Source organism: Ischnura elegans, chromosome 7 (genome assembly GCF_921293095.1).
Source record: "Ischnura elegans chromosome 7, ioIscEleg1.1, whole genome shotgun sequence".
Classification (NCBI taxonomy): Eukaryota; Metazoa; Arthropoda; class Insecta; order Odonata; family Coenagrionidae; genus Ischnura; species Ischnura elegans.
In genome coordinates, this window is record NC_060252.1 from 71,624,612 (window position 1) to 71,639,016 (window position 14,405).

The 14,405-nt window shown below is 38.2% G+C and overlaps 1 protein-coding gene across 6 annotated transcripts in view; it reads left to right on the forward strand.

Annotated features, from left to right (window-relative positions):
* LOC124162911 overlaps positions 1-12,932 on the forward strand; it is a 30,168-nt gene extending 17,236 nt beyond the window's left edge. For 5 of the 6 annotated variants that reach the window (XM_046539634.1, XM_046539639.1, XM_046539638.1 and 2 more), the window contains 4 exons: positions 2,383-2,628; positions 5,559-5,674; positions 6,759-6,982; positions 11,664-12,932. In XM_046539634.1, coding sequence (XP_046395590.1) covers positions 2,383-2,628; positions 5,559-5,674; positions 6,759-6,982; positions 11,664-11,733 — 656 coding nt within the window. In that variant the 3' untranslated portion in view covers positions 11,734-12,932. The remainder of the gene's footprint in view (positions 1-2,382; positions 2,629-5,558; positions 5,675-6,758; positions 6,983-11,663) is intronic. The other variant, XM_046539635.1, reaches the window with a different exon arrangement.
* The last annotated feature ends 1,473 nt before the right edge of the window (positions 12,933-14,405 follow it).

The following is a 14,405-nucleotide window of genomic DNA, read 5'->3' on the forward strand; positions in this document are numbered from 1 at the left end:
GGACCGAATGTTATGTTACGAATTTTACTTTTTACCCATCTGTTTATATTAGGAAATGCAGAATAATTGTTATTGTGTCTGTAAAAGTACTTTCTTACCATTAAGATTATTAAAAATTTTCTTTGAACATGGGAAAAAGTACTGAAGCTTTTTGTGTGCAACTACGAAAGTAATGAAAACTGCAACAGTTTAAGTCCATTATTGCAAGTCATGGCATTTTTTTATTGTATAAGGCACACACTATATGTCTGTTAAATAATTTCTCACTTACCTTATTTACTCATGTAAGCCATGCCCTCGTGTATCCCGCACACCCCCATTTTTGGGCCGGCTCGTGAGGAAAAAAAAAAACTTCCTAATGCTTTTTGGGTGCGGTCTAAGATAGGAACTCGCGATTTGTTGCTAAATCGATAAATTTATTAGGTGCACAACTAAGTTCTCGCTGTTTTATTTATGAAATAACAACTTTATTGGAAAAAAAATGTTACAAATGAATCATTCAAAGTATTTTCTATCGCTAGCTACAACTTTTTGCCATCTTTCTGGCAGAGTTTGAATACCATCACGGGAAAACGTGTTCATCTTATGAGGCTATCCACTAATCAAGCCAATTTTTTGAGGTCTTCATGTGAGTGAAACTGCTGATCAACCTGTCCATGTGCCATCAAACCGAACAAGTGATAATCGGTCGGCACAATATCTGGTGAATATAGTGGGTAGGTCAGGACTTCCCATTTGAGTGTTTTGAGGTAGGTTTTAAAGGGTTTAGCAGCATGAGGTCGGGCATTGTCATGCTGTAGAATCACTTTGTTGTGCCTCTACTCGTACTGTGGTCGTTTTTCTTGCAGTAATTAGCTCAATCGCATCAATTGGAGTCCATACCATTCCCCAGCAATGGTTGTGTTTGGTTTTGACAGTTCATTGTAAATAATACTGATATGGTCCCACTAAACACACAGCATAACCTTCGCAGCGTGAATATCTGCCGAGCCGACAACATAGAGCTATGGCAACGCAGTCCCGAAGACTTTCTTCTCTTTAAGTTTCTGTAATAAATCCATTTATCATTGCTAGCAATGATTTGATGAAGAAAACCTTTCTTTTTTTGACGATGGAGCTGTTTTTCATAGGTGACAAAACATCGCTCAAGATCCCTTGGCTTCAAATCATAAGAAAACCAAGTTCCTTACTTTTGAAACACTCCTATAGCATGCAACCGCTTGGTAATGGCTAGGCGAGTAACTTCTAATTCTGAAGCAAGCTCTTCTTGAGTTTGGCATGGATCTTCATAGAGCAGTGCCTCCATTTCAGTGCCTTTGAAGGTTTTTGGTCTTCCTTCACACGGACGGTCGTCAACGTTGAAATGAGCGTCGTTGAAGCGACGGAACCAATCCTGGCATATTGTCTAACTTATAGCAGCATCTCCGAAAACTTTTTGGAGCCCTCAATGCACTTCGACTACTTTTTTATTTGAATTAAAGAAGAAAATTAACACTTCCCGCAAATGATGGTTACTTGGCAATAACTCGGACATTTTCACACAACAATAAGGATATGACGCCAACACAAACTCACCATTGTCGTGAAGCGGTTTGTTTACCAAATGTCTAAACTTGGTTTGTGATGTTTCCGCAATGTCGAAATCGACCTGCAATCACTGCTAGAGCCATCTAATAACAAACAGCGAGAACTTGGTTGCGCACCTAATACGTTTTCATTATTAATAAGATTAAATAATATTAGAATCTAATCCCTGCGAAAGTTTGCTAGTTTCAATGCTAAACTCTGGAGAAATAAACGATAAGAATTTGAAGGAAAATGGAACGTGGCTTACATTAAAATTTGGAGGATTCATGTAAGCTGCGAACTCCCATTTTTTCACTGGCATTTCTGGAAAAAAAGTACGCGGCTTCTATGGATAAATATGGTAATTTTTGCCCCTAATCCTTGTGCATATGTGCATTTGATCTTGCCTTTTGAGCAGTTGGAGCAAGTTGAAGCGGGACATATGAGACATGCACTGTTTCATTCTGAAAAGAAACGTTCATAATAAATCTGTTTTTACTAACCTCCTAATTTAGAATCTATGAACTTTGTACTATTGAGTCTTATTTAGATCATCACTCATTTTAAAAGCTGCTTGTTGCTTATGCAAATTTGATATCACAGAATTGGTTAAGGGGGATATGTGTATAAAAACAACATTCTCCTATAACCCTGTATGCATTTCTCCTAAAAAGCAATCTCTGTCAAAAAATAATTTACTACAGCCAGGTTTTCACTTTATGCATCTCTTGTATTGATGGGTGTCTATTGTATAAATTGAATATATGAGAGAGTATTTCCTTTTCATCTATTGTTCCATTTTTTGTTATTAACCAGAAAGTATATTGGAAGTGGATGGTGAAGACATGCCATCGCCAATCCACCAAGGGTGTGGAAGTGATGATAATCATGGTTATCACTCGGACCGCTCTTCACCCATTGGCTCTCTCACGGATGGTGGTGGTCGGGGGCCAAGTGTCTGCTCTCGAGGTTCATCGTTGACCGGGGGAGATTCTCTGCAGTCAAGTCCAATGACCAGCCCGCACAGCTCCACCCAAACCCTACATCAGCTTCCTGCTCATAGTAAGCAACTTTTTTTTTGTTAAAAAATAGTCTAGAAATAGATACCGTATATGTCTGAATATAGTCCCCCCTTTTTTTTTCCAAAAATGCCCGTGATAAAAGTTAAGGGGGGGACTATATTCAAACCCATTTTTTAAATTTTTTCCCGAAACTCAAGCCTCAAAATTAGGGGGGGGGACTATATTCAGAGGAATACGGTATTCACAGAAATTTATCTTTACGATTTCTATAAAAGTATGTCTATTTTGTAATGATCATAATTGGGGTCACCTGTGGTCATTTGGGACATCATTATTAATTTCAGTGACATCTGCTCCACTTATGAGTTTGAAATGTAGTAAAAGTGATCTTGAAATGGTGCAATATAATATGAGGACTCATAAGCAATCCAGGCAATAATTAAAAAAAGTGCTTCAGTGCATTCAATAATTTTTTGTGGTGATAACTTGATGGTCAAAGTATGAGAGAAATGGCTGTTTGAAAGTCATGAAAAAAGCCCAATTTCCTCATGCCATGCTAAATGTAGCATTTTGTTGTCCTTGCTATGACTTATTTCTTTCATTTGTGAATCATAGACTTGACCATCCTTTGATAATTAGAGCTTCCTTTTGTGTGAGACCTAAACTTCTCATATTTTAGTTTGTGTTAGTGTGTTTCGGAATCGATTCAAAGAAGGGCCTTTCTGTAAAAAAGAAGGAATTTTAGGTAGGATATTTCTGTAAAAAGTGTCCAATTCCTCAAGTTTTAGAATCCAAACATACCTAGGAAGAAGTTGAATGTGTCAGAAATTTTAAAGAGCAGGTAAAGCCAGTAGTACACCCATGTCTCGTATAGCGCAATTTCGATAAAGCGCAAATACGTTCCTCGGGGAAACATTGCAACGCAGTGTAGCTTAATCAAAACTCTTAAACGCTCTCGTGATAAAACGTGAACTTGCGCGAAGTACAAACGAAATTTCTATCATTTTACGCATATTAATGTTATTGCTTGCCTCAAAGCTTCTTTTTTGTTTATATATTAATCGAAATCTATTGCTGTGCAATGGCCAAAAGTATTACTCGTCATTGGGTCCAGATAGCCGGCTTACCGAAGTAATTTATCTTGTCTCCTTAACAGAATGATAATAAATAATTTAGATCGTTAATTAAGCGTGAGGCTAGTGGAAATGATTTTTTTTTCAGCAATACGGTTTGAGACGTATTTTTGCCGTCATAGGTTATCGGGCGATTGACTTCCAGGTAGAGCGTCTACGCCGTGTACGCTGAAGCCTTCAAGGTCATCGGTATTCACGGGGGAGAAATGGAGCGGTGGCCGAGTTGCGCATGAATAGCATCAACACATAAAAGGGTCCGCTATAGAGTCTCAAACACAATGGCTTCGTTCCCTCCCTGCAGTCTTAGGCCTTCTGCGTCTCAGGAATACAGTTCAGCAGTGGAAGGTGATTTAGATAGAGCCATACAGAGTAAAAACCAAGAGAATATGGCAAAAAATAGGAATGCGTGTAGAAAAATCAAGAATTTATCAATAAAAACTATAAACCTAGAAGAGGAATTGAAAGAGGTCAATTGCTTTGAAAATGGAGAGCGTCAAAGCGATATTGCGCGGAAGTTTAAACGTACGATGCCTTATTAAGAATAAAGACGAAGTTAAAACATCAGTGACCTCAGCCGCACCAACTTCAACCAAGCGGTCTACACATACGGAAAGTTCATAGAGAATCAGTACAAAAAGACGGGAGTGGTAATCGCTCAGAGACATTTAGTGAAAACACCGGTTGGTTCCAGCATTTAAACGGCAAGCAGGTATTTTCAGTGCGGCGATATCAGGTGAATATGCTAATGTTGATAGCGCAGTCACCGCAACATTTTCTGATGAACTCCAAGCTGTGATTGAAAGTGGCTCCTTTCAGGGGCGGATCCAGGATTTTTTTCTGGGAGGGGCACAAGCAAGGCCGTATCCAGGATTTTGTTCTGGGTGGGGCACAAGGATACCTCGTAATACAAAACGAACGCAATGATAATGGGACCATATTAAAAATCATGCATATTTTTGAGGATCTGGGGGGGGCACGTGCCCCCGTGCCCCCCCCCTGGATCCGCCTATGGCTCCTTTCCCCCTCAACCAGTTTTTAGTGTTGATGAGACGATATTGTTTTGGAAAAGAATGCAATCTCGTTCATTCATTTTCAGGGAAGGAAAACCTGGGTCAGGTTTCAAGGCATTTAAAGACTGTTTCACGTAGCTGCTAATGACTCGGAGGACTTCAAATTAAAATGATTTATCATTCATAAACTCCGCTAGCTATGAAATGGCATTCGAAGTAGCATTTTCCTGTCATTTCGATGAGCGACAAAAGGGCCTGGGTGACACAATAGTTGTTTTTAGACCAGTTTGAAAAATTGTCAACTGCCGGCAACGCATTACGATCCCCTGAGATAGCAGATGTTAGCCCACCCGCACGACAGGAGGGAATTTCAAAAGCACGTAAGAATTTTTTTTAACGTGAATAAAAGTCTTTGAATGCGTGCATACTATCTTTAAAGATGTTTTAAACTATAAAAATTTATATAAATAATGTTTTCTAAGGCTTTTTATGGGAATATAGATGTTTTAGAGGAAATTCAATACCCAAGACCTATCCTACCAGGAACGCATCCCTATCTTCCCAATGATAAAACGCTCTCGTATAACGCAAATTCGTATAGCGCAAAGACCCCGAGGAACGCATCCCTTGCGCTATACGAGACATGGGTGTACTACCCTCATGCATATGAAGAATGTAGTGCTAGCTTTCCTAAGCATAAACTTTTTTTTTTATTACATGTGGGTATACATAGTAGGAGCCTTAGGCATGTAAGTGATGTTCTGCTTGTGGATACATTGGTAATAATGCTAAGTTATTCCATAACTGATTGTCTTTGATTGTTTCAGATGGATTGCCAGTAAGAGAGAGCCGTCAACCATTGAAATCATATCCGTGTGCTCCATCAAGAGATAATGTAATCCACAATCATGGGAAAGAGGTTTCATCTGCTCTCAGTCAGGAGGTAGGAATCAAAGCCTTTTTGTAATATGTCTTTTTGTAATCTGAGGTTCTATTTACAAAATTTTGTAGTGCTGCAATTAAAAAAGGAGTCAAGTTGTAGGTTATTTGTTAAATCTCAGAATATATCAATTTTTACCAAATAGTTTCTTGGTTCAAAATTAAAGTACATTAAATGAGTTACAGGGGATTACAATTTGATAACTGTGAGATCTATTTGTTGCTGAAAAACAGGGAACCCACAAAAATGTTTGGAGGGCTAACTTAATGCATCAAATGATATTACCAATGGATATGTGGTAGCTCTTTTACTTGTCCAGTGGATGCAATATTGTCATTTAGTAGTCTCTGCTTTGCCAAATTTCATATCCTTAATTTAGGTAATTGGCAATAATCAGCAGGACAGTTATGAAAGGAAATGAATTTATTTGGTTGCCATTAAAATGGCATTAGGAAAACATAAATGAATTGACTGATTTGATGTGTTTTACCTGGCCCAGATGAGGCCACAATCTGGCCTTCTCTTCCCCTGAGCCAGAGCTCTTTACCAGAAATTATTAATACATTGATGTTGATGGGCAATTTAAATTTTTCAAACTTAGGTGACATCACCCTAGAAATATAAGTCCCCGTGAATGATTTGTGGTTTATTCTATAACTTTATTTCCAAAGCAAGTCAATCATTTATGTGAGACTTTGGCCAATCAGTAGTTAAACCTAATGCTAAAGTTTTTCTCTGATGAAGGAATGATTTTGGAAACTGTTGGAGTCTTCAGTCTTGGCTAAATGTAAGCTTTGAGTGTTGAACTGTGGTAACTGAAAACGTAGTACTTCAGAAAGTCTGTTATACGTGTTAAAGTAAAATATTTTATTGCGATTGAAATATGCTTGGTTACAGGCAGTATTGAGTTGTGACTATATCTGGAGTAATGCAATTAGTTGGATGTAGCATGATTGAGCATGCATTAAGAAAGCAAAAAACAGGAAATAACACTTAATTACATACTACCTATCAAATTTGAATGTTTTTCTTTTAGATTGGCTCTCTTTTCTGTTTACCAGTTCTTGTGTAATTGTTATCTTTGAAGGTGACAGTTGTGGATGCTGTGCCAGCAGTGCCAAACATGAATTCAGGTGCCTCTAAACTTCCACCTGGAGTTGGACCACCATTGGCAAAAGTTCAGGTTGACCAAGTTGGTCCTCCTGTTCGTTCGGGACCTGGGAGAGGAGGCATCAGGCCACCTAGTGCACCGAGTGGTATCCCTAGGCCTCAGTCACGCTTCCAGTCCCGCATTCCAGCCCCTACCCAGAGGTAATTAAGGCAGTGCTTGGTCTTGATGAATAAATATATGTCCCGAGTCATATCAGTCCTTTCAATAAAAATTACATGTTTAAATGGGGTAAATTTTTCTATGCTAGTGAACTTGTGATGTGAATACATAAGAGGGCCTTTTTTCAAGCTTCGATGAGCCACGAACAGAAGACGAAGTGATTGATTAAAAATTATTTCATAGGTGTGTTTCCTTTCGACATAATTGCCTCAGCGATTGATGATTTGGTCGTGCCAGCTTAAATATACCTTCTTCATAGTATGTTGCCGCCAATGACTCATGAATGTTGCCTTTGCCCTGAAGCTTATCGCCCATTTGAAAAGGCTTCTCCCCTATTCACATCTTTATTTCAGTGTGAAGATGGAAATCACACGGCATTATGTCGGCATTGTACAGTGGGTGATCAAAAATTTCCCATTGAAATTGCTCACGGAGCAGTTGGGCTGCATCAGCGCTGAGATGACAGGCATTGTCATGGATCAGAACACTTCCAGAAGTCAGCATGTCTCTCTTCTTTTGAATGGGAATGGACGTTATGTTTCACACTGGGCAGCTGCATTAATGTCAAAATTCTCTTTCATGTGCATAAAGGTCAAGAAAAGTCAATGCTTAAAAAAAAAAAAAAAGAAAAAAAAAAAAAGAGAGGAGAATGGAATGTTATCAGATGTCAAGTCTGAGTTCCAGTCTATTCCATTCTCCTCTTTTCTATGCCTTTATTCCGTAAGACTTTTACAGAAATTGGGGTTCCTTTAACATTTAACCCCCTATTAAATTAAGTTACAATTGCTTTAATCAAAAGAAAAATAGTATGTTAGAGAGAAATTAACAAAATAATTTTTTTTTTTTTCTTTTAAGTTACAAAATTTTTTATTTTTGGACATTTTCATTCTTAAGAATGTAAGCGTTTATTTTCCATTATCTTCAGCGTCTTCTATCTGGCTTGTCTTCTGTTTTTGCTTTACATGATTTTCTGAATCTTCTGTCTTCTCTTCTTGCTTGCTTAACAATTTTGACGTCTTCTTCTTTCTTCTTCTTCTTATCTTCTTCTTATCTTCTTCCTTCATCCTACCATTGGTCTTCGTCTCCATCTTCATCATCAGCGTCTCCTTGAATGATTTTGCGGTTAAACGCAGTAATAATTTTTGCATTATTGGGTACAAGTTTTCCAATTTCAGTCATTTCTGGTGGCCAATTTTCGAGGATTTTCCGTAGTTCAGCTCTTTCAGCCTGGTACAATGGACAGTAAGTCACTCTATGTTCGAAAGAATCGTCTCCTGTACTACACTCGCATTCATCGGTCTTGCTTCTACCTATACGTTTTAGATACGTTTTGAAATTTCCGTGTCCGCTTAGAATTTCTGTTATTTGTCTGGATGCTGTTATGTTCATTTTTTGGCGCTCCATGATGCTGGGGAAGAATTTGTACGTTTGCCGTCCTTTTTCGCTCGAATCCCAGTTCTTCTGCCATTCGGTGATTATTAGTTGATTTATCCTCCTTTTTAATTCATACCTAGGTTGCTCTATGCTAATGTCAGTGTTTAGGAATTTCGTGGCTCCGAAGCGTTTTAGTTCGGAATTTGCTTTCCTTTTTGCCACTGCTAGGGCTATCGGAATTATACCAGTGATCACTGTTAGTGCGTCGACACTCATAGTGCTGTATCCTCGGGCAATGCTTAGAAGGCAAGCTCGTTGAGCTTCATTAAGCTTCCTTACAATGCGGGATTGAGTTAGCTTTTCACCCCATATTTCACAACCGTAGGCTAGAACAGGTAATGCCACTGTAGAATAAATTGTTATGAGATGTGAGTGATTAATGTTGTAATTAATTTTGCAATATCTATGTAACGCATAGAAAATGGTTTTAACCTTTGCTGACATATTATTAACGTGCGTCTGAAAAGTCATTCGCTCATCAAACCATATTCCTAAATATTTAAACGAGCTTACTCGTTGAATGTTTTTCCCTTCTAACTTTATAGTTGGATTCCTAGACAGTCGGGTGTTGCCGAAGCAAACGTATTTAGTTTTTGCAGTGGAAATCTGTAATTTTACTTTGGAACTCCAGGCGTTTATGGTTGCCAAGCATGCATTTGCTTTATTTTCTAGTTCTCTTCTTGAGTTAGCAGGCACTGCCACCGCCAAGTCATCAGCGTACGCCGTTATGGTGCAGCCGTCTGGTAGATTCATCCTCAACACCTCATTCATCGTAATATTCCAAATCAATGGTCCGAGAATCGATCCTTGCGGTGCTCCTTTCGTTACAGCTTTCCCTACTTCGACGTGTTTACTTCTTAATATTGTTTTCCGATTCGAGAAGTAGCTCCTCATGAGCCTGATTATATTTTTGGGCATATTTAAGTTTTTCATTTGCAGTATACAATTAGGCCACCATACTGAATCGAAGGCTGCAGCAAAGTCCACAAAGATTACAACCACATACTTCCCTTGGTAATCCATGATTTCCGATTTGAGTTTTCGCGCAGCGTGGATCGTACTGAGTCCCTTTCTAAACCCAAATTGACTCGGATGATATAAGTTTTCATCTGAAATATTTTCTTCAATTTTTGCTTTGATAATTCTTTCGAATACCTTACCCAACTCGGGGAGCAGGGTAAGGGGACGGTAAGTTTTGGGGTCTGCAGGGTCTCTTCCTGAGGATTTGATTATTGTACAAAGAAGTCCTGTCTTCCAGCCGTTTGGGAAGTAACCTAGGCGGAGGCAATCCTGAAATATTCTTGTGAGTAGCGGAGTTACTATTGTTTCTGAATGTAAAATTAGTTCGCCAGGGACCTCGTCAATCCCCGGTGCCTTCTTTTTCTTTATCCCGTATATTGCATTTGCGGTGTCCGTCTCAGTTATTTCCACTTCTGCAGCTTCTCCATCTCCTTCTGCCATTAATCGGATCTCCTTTTGGATTCCTGTCTCATTATCCTCTTGATCGTTGGGGATGAGGGTCTGCAAAATATTACTCAGGGTTGCATTTAGGCTTCCCATTTCTCCTTGCGGGTTTAAAGTTGAAATATAAGTAGTCGGTACTCTCAGTTTCTGGCTGGAGAGTTTGTATACAAAACCCCATGGGTTTTGCTCCAAGTTGTTTTGCACAAAATTTCGCCAGCTTCTCTCTTTGCTCTTTTTTATTTCATCCTTATAGGCTCCAACCGCATCGTAGTAAATCCTCTTCATTTCCAAACGGGAGTCGTTTTTGCTTCTCTGATAAGATTTCCGTAACCTTCTGCATTTCATCTTCAAATGCTGGAGTTTTGAATTCCACCATTTGACTACGCTCTTTCTTGGTCTGGTGAAGGGTATTGCCTTAGTCGTTGCATTCATATAGTCTGAAGTTAATTGCGCTACTCGTTCATCAATATTTAATCGAGTAGGCTGCCAGGGGATTCTTTCTGAGTTCCGCCAGCTGCATGTGGCAAAGTTTTCTTGAAAGAGTGGCCAATTCGCTGCTCCAAAGTTAAGGCGTCTTCTACTGACGTTTTGAGTATGTTTCCTCTTATTCGTAACATAGAATGCCAGAAGCCGGTGGTCGCTTATGCTTACATCTTCCCTTACCTCCCAGTTTATGATGTTTTGAACTACGTTAGCAGTACAAAGCGTTAAGTCAATATTCGATTCTCCAATGCTAGAGCTGAGCGTGGTTGGGAACCCAGGTTCGTTTAGCAAAAATAGATTATTTGAATTTATGAATTCCTCTACCTCCTTCCCTCTTGGATCGGTGAAGGTTGAAAACCATATCTCATTTTTGCTATTTGAGTCAATGCCAATTATCACTCTCTTGTTACAGCATTTGGACAAGATGCTTGAAAGTCTAGCGATACAGTTTTTTATGCAATCCGTAGGTGGAAAGTATCCAGAAATTAATGTGAATACTTGGCTACCTGTATTGATTTCCGCAACAGCGAAGTTTCCGTCGGCACAGCTCTCTCAAAGTCAATGCTAAAGCCACTTGGCGAGTTTTCTGACTGTCCCCCTGCAGTGCACACTTGGCAGGAGAATCAGTTGAGGTAGTGTAGTTAATGAGATTGCCAGGAATGTTAAACTAACAACTTACGGTCAGTAATGACTTGAGCATGTGGTGCAGAGGACATGCAGTTGCCCAATCCATGCAGTACTCGCCTGTTGCTTGTATGGTCCTTTTGCTGAGCTATAGGAGGTTGAAAAAAATGGCCCTTGTTTATTCCATTTACACAAAGCCATTGGTAGTCCTATAAGATTTTTTGTGTTGGGGTTATTCTTGAGCTGCTGAGTAATGATGATTGAACCATATTGTGATTATTGTGAGTAATCAAAGGACATGTAGCACAGCAAAACTTGCTTCATCTAATCGAAAGAATATTGATTAAGACATGCAAATGATCCAAAAATATTCAAGCCACAAATATGATTAATTTTTATGTTAGAACTATTGGTGGGTCTCACTCATGCCTTGATTCAACCTAACTATTGGTTTGTATATGTGAGGGTTAATACAGTTTGATTAGGTATGTATGTGAATTTCATGCATTAAATTTTCAATCATCCTTTTAATCCTAATGCATGCCTAAAATCAAATGGACTAAAAGAAAAGCTCATTTTGGAGTTATTTAATGGATTGGAAAATGTTAATCTTTAGTTTTAAATACATGATATTAACTATGAGCTATTTCTTATTAGTAGGATACCTGCAAGTAGAGCAGCCCCTAAGAAGCCACCGAAGGTTGATTGGATGGATGGTTGTTACTGAGTGCCTGAACAACTGGAGCAAAGTTCTTGATATCTGTTATTCCAGATCCATTCTCATGTTAAAGTGGAAAGTATTGCCGAAGGTTAGCAGAGAAACAGGAAAACATGATTTTCATGAATATACATATATAGACAATTTATTCCTTATGAAATATATTATGAATGAAATGTCATCTTGTGATAACTACCAGCTCAATTGAAATTCCTTTTAATTGTATCCTATTCCATATATCCTCTGGATCTATAACCAACCATGGTGCCTGCTTCTGTACTACTAACATGTAATAGGGAGGAAATATTTGCAATACTTTTTTGTTAATGGCTTCATTATTAAGTCAATATTGTATGTTCAGTGGGAAAGGAAGCACAATTAATGTATTTCAGTTGCTGCAGTTGTTTAATATTTGGTGCGCCCTGTGAAGGGTTCTTAGTATTAGAACTTGACGAAGTTCCTGTTTTTGCCGAATACTGAGTGAAGAGGTTATTGGCATGTTTACACACTCACATATAAATATATATATTTGGTCTTTTGCGGCAAAGTTATTTCAAGCCTTGTAAAAACTTGTACCATTGCAATATTAATTTAATATATGTTAATTATTTGCCAAAGGTGTGCTACCACTATTAGATATTTTTTGAAAACATCTAATAAACCTGGGTGCAATTGCATTTCCAATTTCGTAGTTCATAATTCGTAGTTGGTGCTACTAAAAATTAAAAGTTATAATTTTACAGATACAAAAGGAAACCTCATGTCGACAGTCATGTATTTATTCTTAAATAGTATTTGCTGGTAATTTTGGTGACTTGGTGCGGTTATTTGTAGTGTTTAAGTTTTTTTTTAAAAGATACCTTGTGAGAAGGAAAATAGTTGGTTAAGTTGTTTATTTTCACTACACCCTCTCTATGATTTTAATGCTTTTATACACTGATCTAAAAAATCCAAAGGTAATGAATAGGGTAGGATAAATTGGTTGACCTCTCATATGTTGAGAAATGGTAGGTTTTTGTATTTTTTTATGATGATTTGTGATGTTAAGGTGTGCTATTAGTATTTTTTGTAAAGAAATAATTAGAGACCTTATCATCCAATTCCTTGACCATTAGTATTTCTTCACGTATTGTTGAAGTATGTGGCATTTGTAAATAATGTTACTTTTTGATAATTTAAATACATTAAAGTATGAAAGTCGAAGAGTCTTTTAATCCATTATTTACTCATTTTATTGGTACCTTGTTCATTTATGCTCCATCATTATGAGATGAATTCCTTATTAAGAACAATGGCAGGTCCAAGATTAATAGAGAGGTCATGGAGAGGTTTTCATCAACATGGCCTATTTGCACAAATGATAGTTTTGCTGGCACTACAGCTGTAGATTTCAGGTCATTGAAGGAGGACTTTTTGCCTCTCCTCTATAATTAGTTATTAGAAGTAGGTGTTTTTTGATTGGCCAGTCCTCTCTCCTTTCCCATGTTGGGTTGAATTTTGTGGTAACTGATAGCCTTCTACCCAGTGAAGGCACAGAAAACTTATTAGCAACCAAAAACTTCAGTGGTAAAGATTGGTATCAGTTATCCAATATATAGAGACAAGCATTGAAGAGGAGAGAAGATCAGAAGATTGACCAATTATAGAGCACCCACCTCTGATGGCAGATTATTAAGTTGTGGGCAAAATGGACGAACGCTATGAAAACCCTGAAAACACCTTTATTTGGAACAAATAAATTGCATTAATTACCATTTGTTGCTGCGAAATCACTTTTAAGGAATTCCTCCAATTGAAATATATTACGGGCCTCGCAAGAAATGCAAATCAATCATGTACAAAAAAATGAAAAACATCAAATTTATTTACATTGGAAAGAGTGTACAGTAAGGTGGAAAAGTTGATTTTTTTCAAATCCATGTGGCCCAATGAAAAAAAGTTGTGGAACTGATCAAATATTTTATCTAAAAAATTTGAAACTTCAAATGAAAGTATACCGGGACTAGCCACGGTGATAACTTTTTACGGAGTCACCCGCAATGCACAAATAGTGCGAAAAATCCACACATCCACGCACTCGGCCGGAAATCGAGGGATCCGGGTTCGAATCCTGGTCAAGGCGAATGATTTTTCCTCTGTGGATTTCTCGCACCAATTGAAACTTCAAGGTTAAAACCTAACCCATACTCATGACCCATTTATTGGAAGGTGTCACAAATCAAATGGTCATTTCCTTAAGATTTTGCTGAGTTACTGCTCTTTCAGGAAAGAATTTCATGTATTTCGACTTATTGTTGTCCCACAAAATGCCAAATTTTAGTGTGCCCAAATGCCAAATTTATGAAGAAAATACGTACATATCCCTATGCCCACGCAGAGTGGTGGGTAGAGGAGCAGTAGGCTGCAAGTCTCTTCCAACCCTAAATATACAGCAGGCATCCATCCAAAAAATAGTGAAAATTGCAATCCCCTAAGCCCTCTCATTTAGAGAAATGTACCACAAGTCAAGTTTGAGTCATCAGACAAATGGGTGATTTTAGTCACTAAGGGATTAGTTTTGGGTGAAGTCGTAAATGAGGGTCCATCTTTTACTGAGCGATTTCGTACGTACTATTCCCCTAAGATGTGGATGTTCCCATAAATTGTGGTTCTTGACTTCTCATTTATGCCCATATAATGGA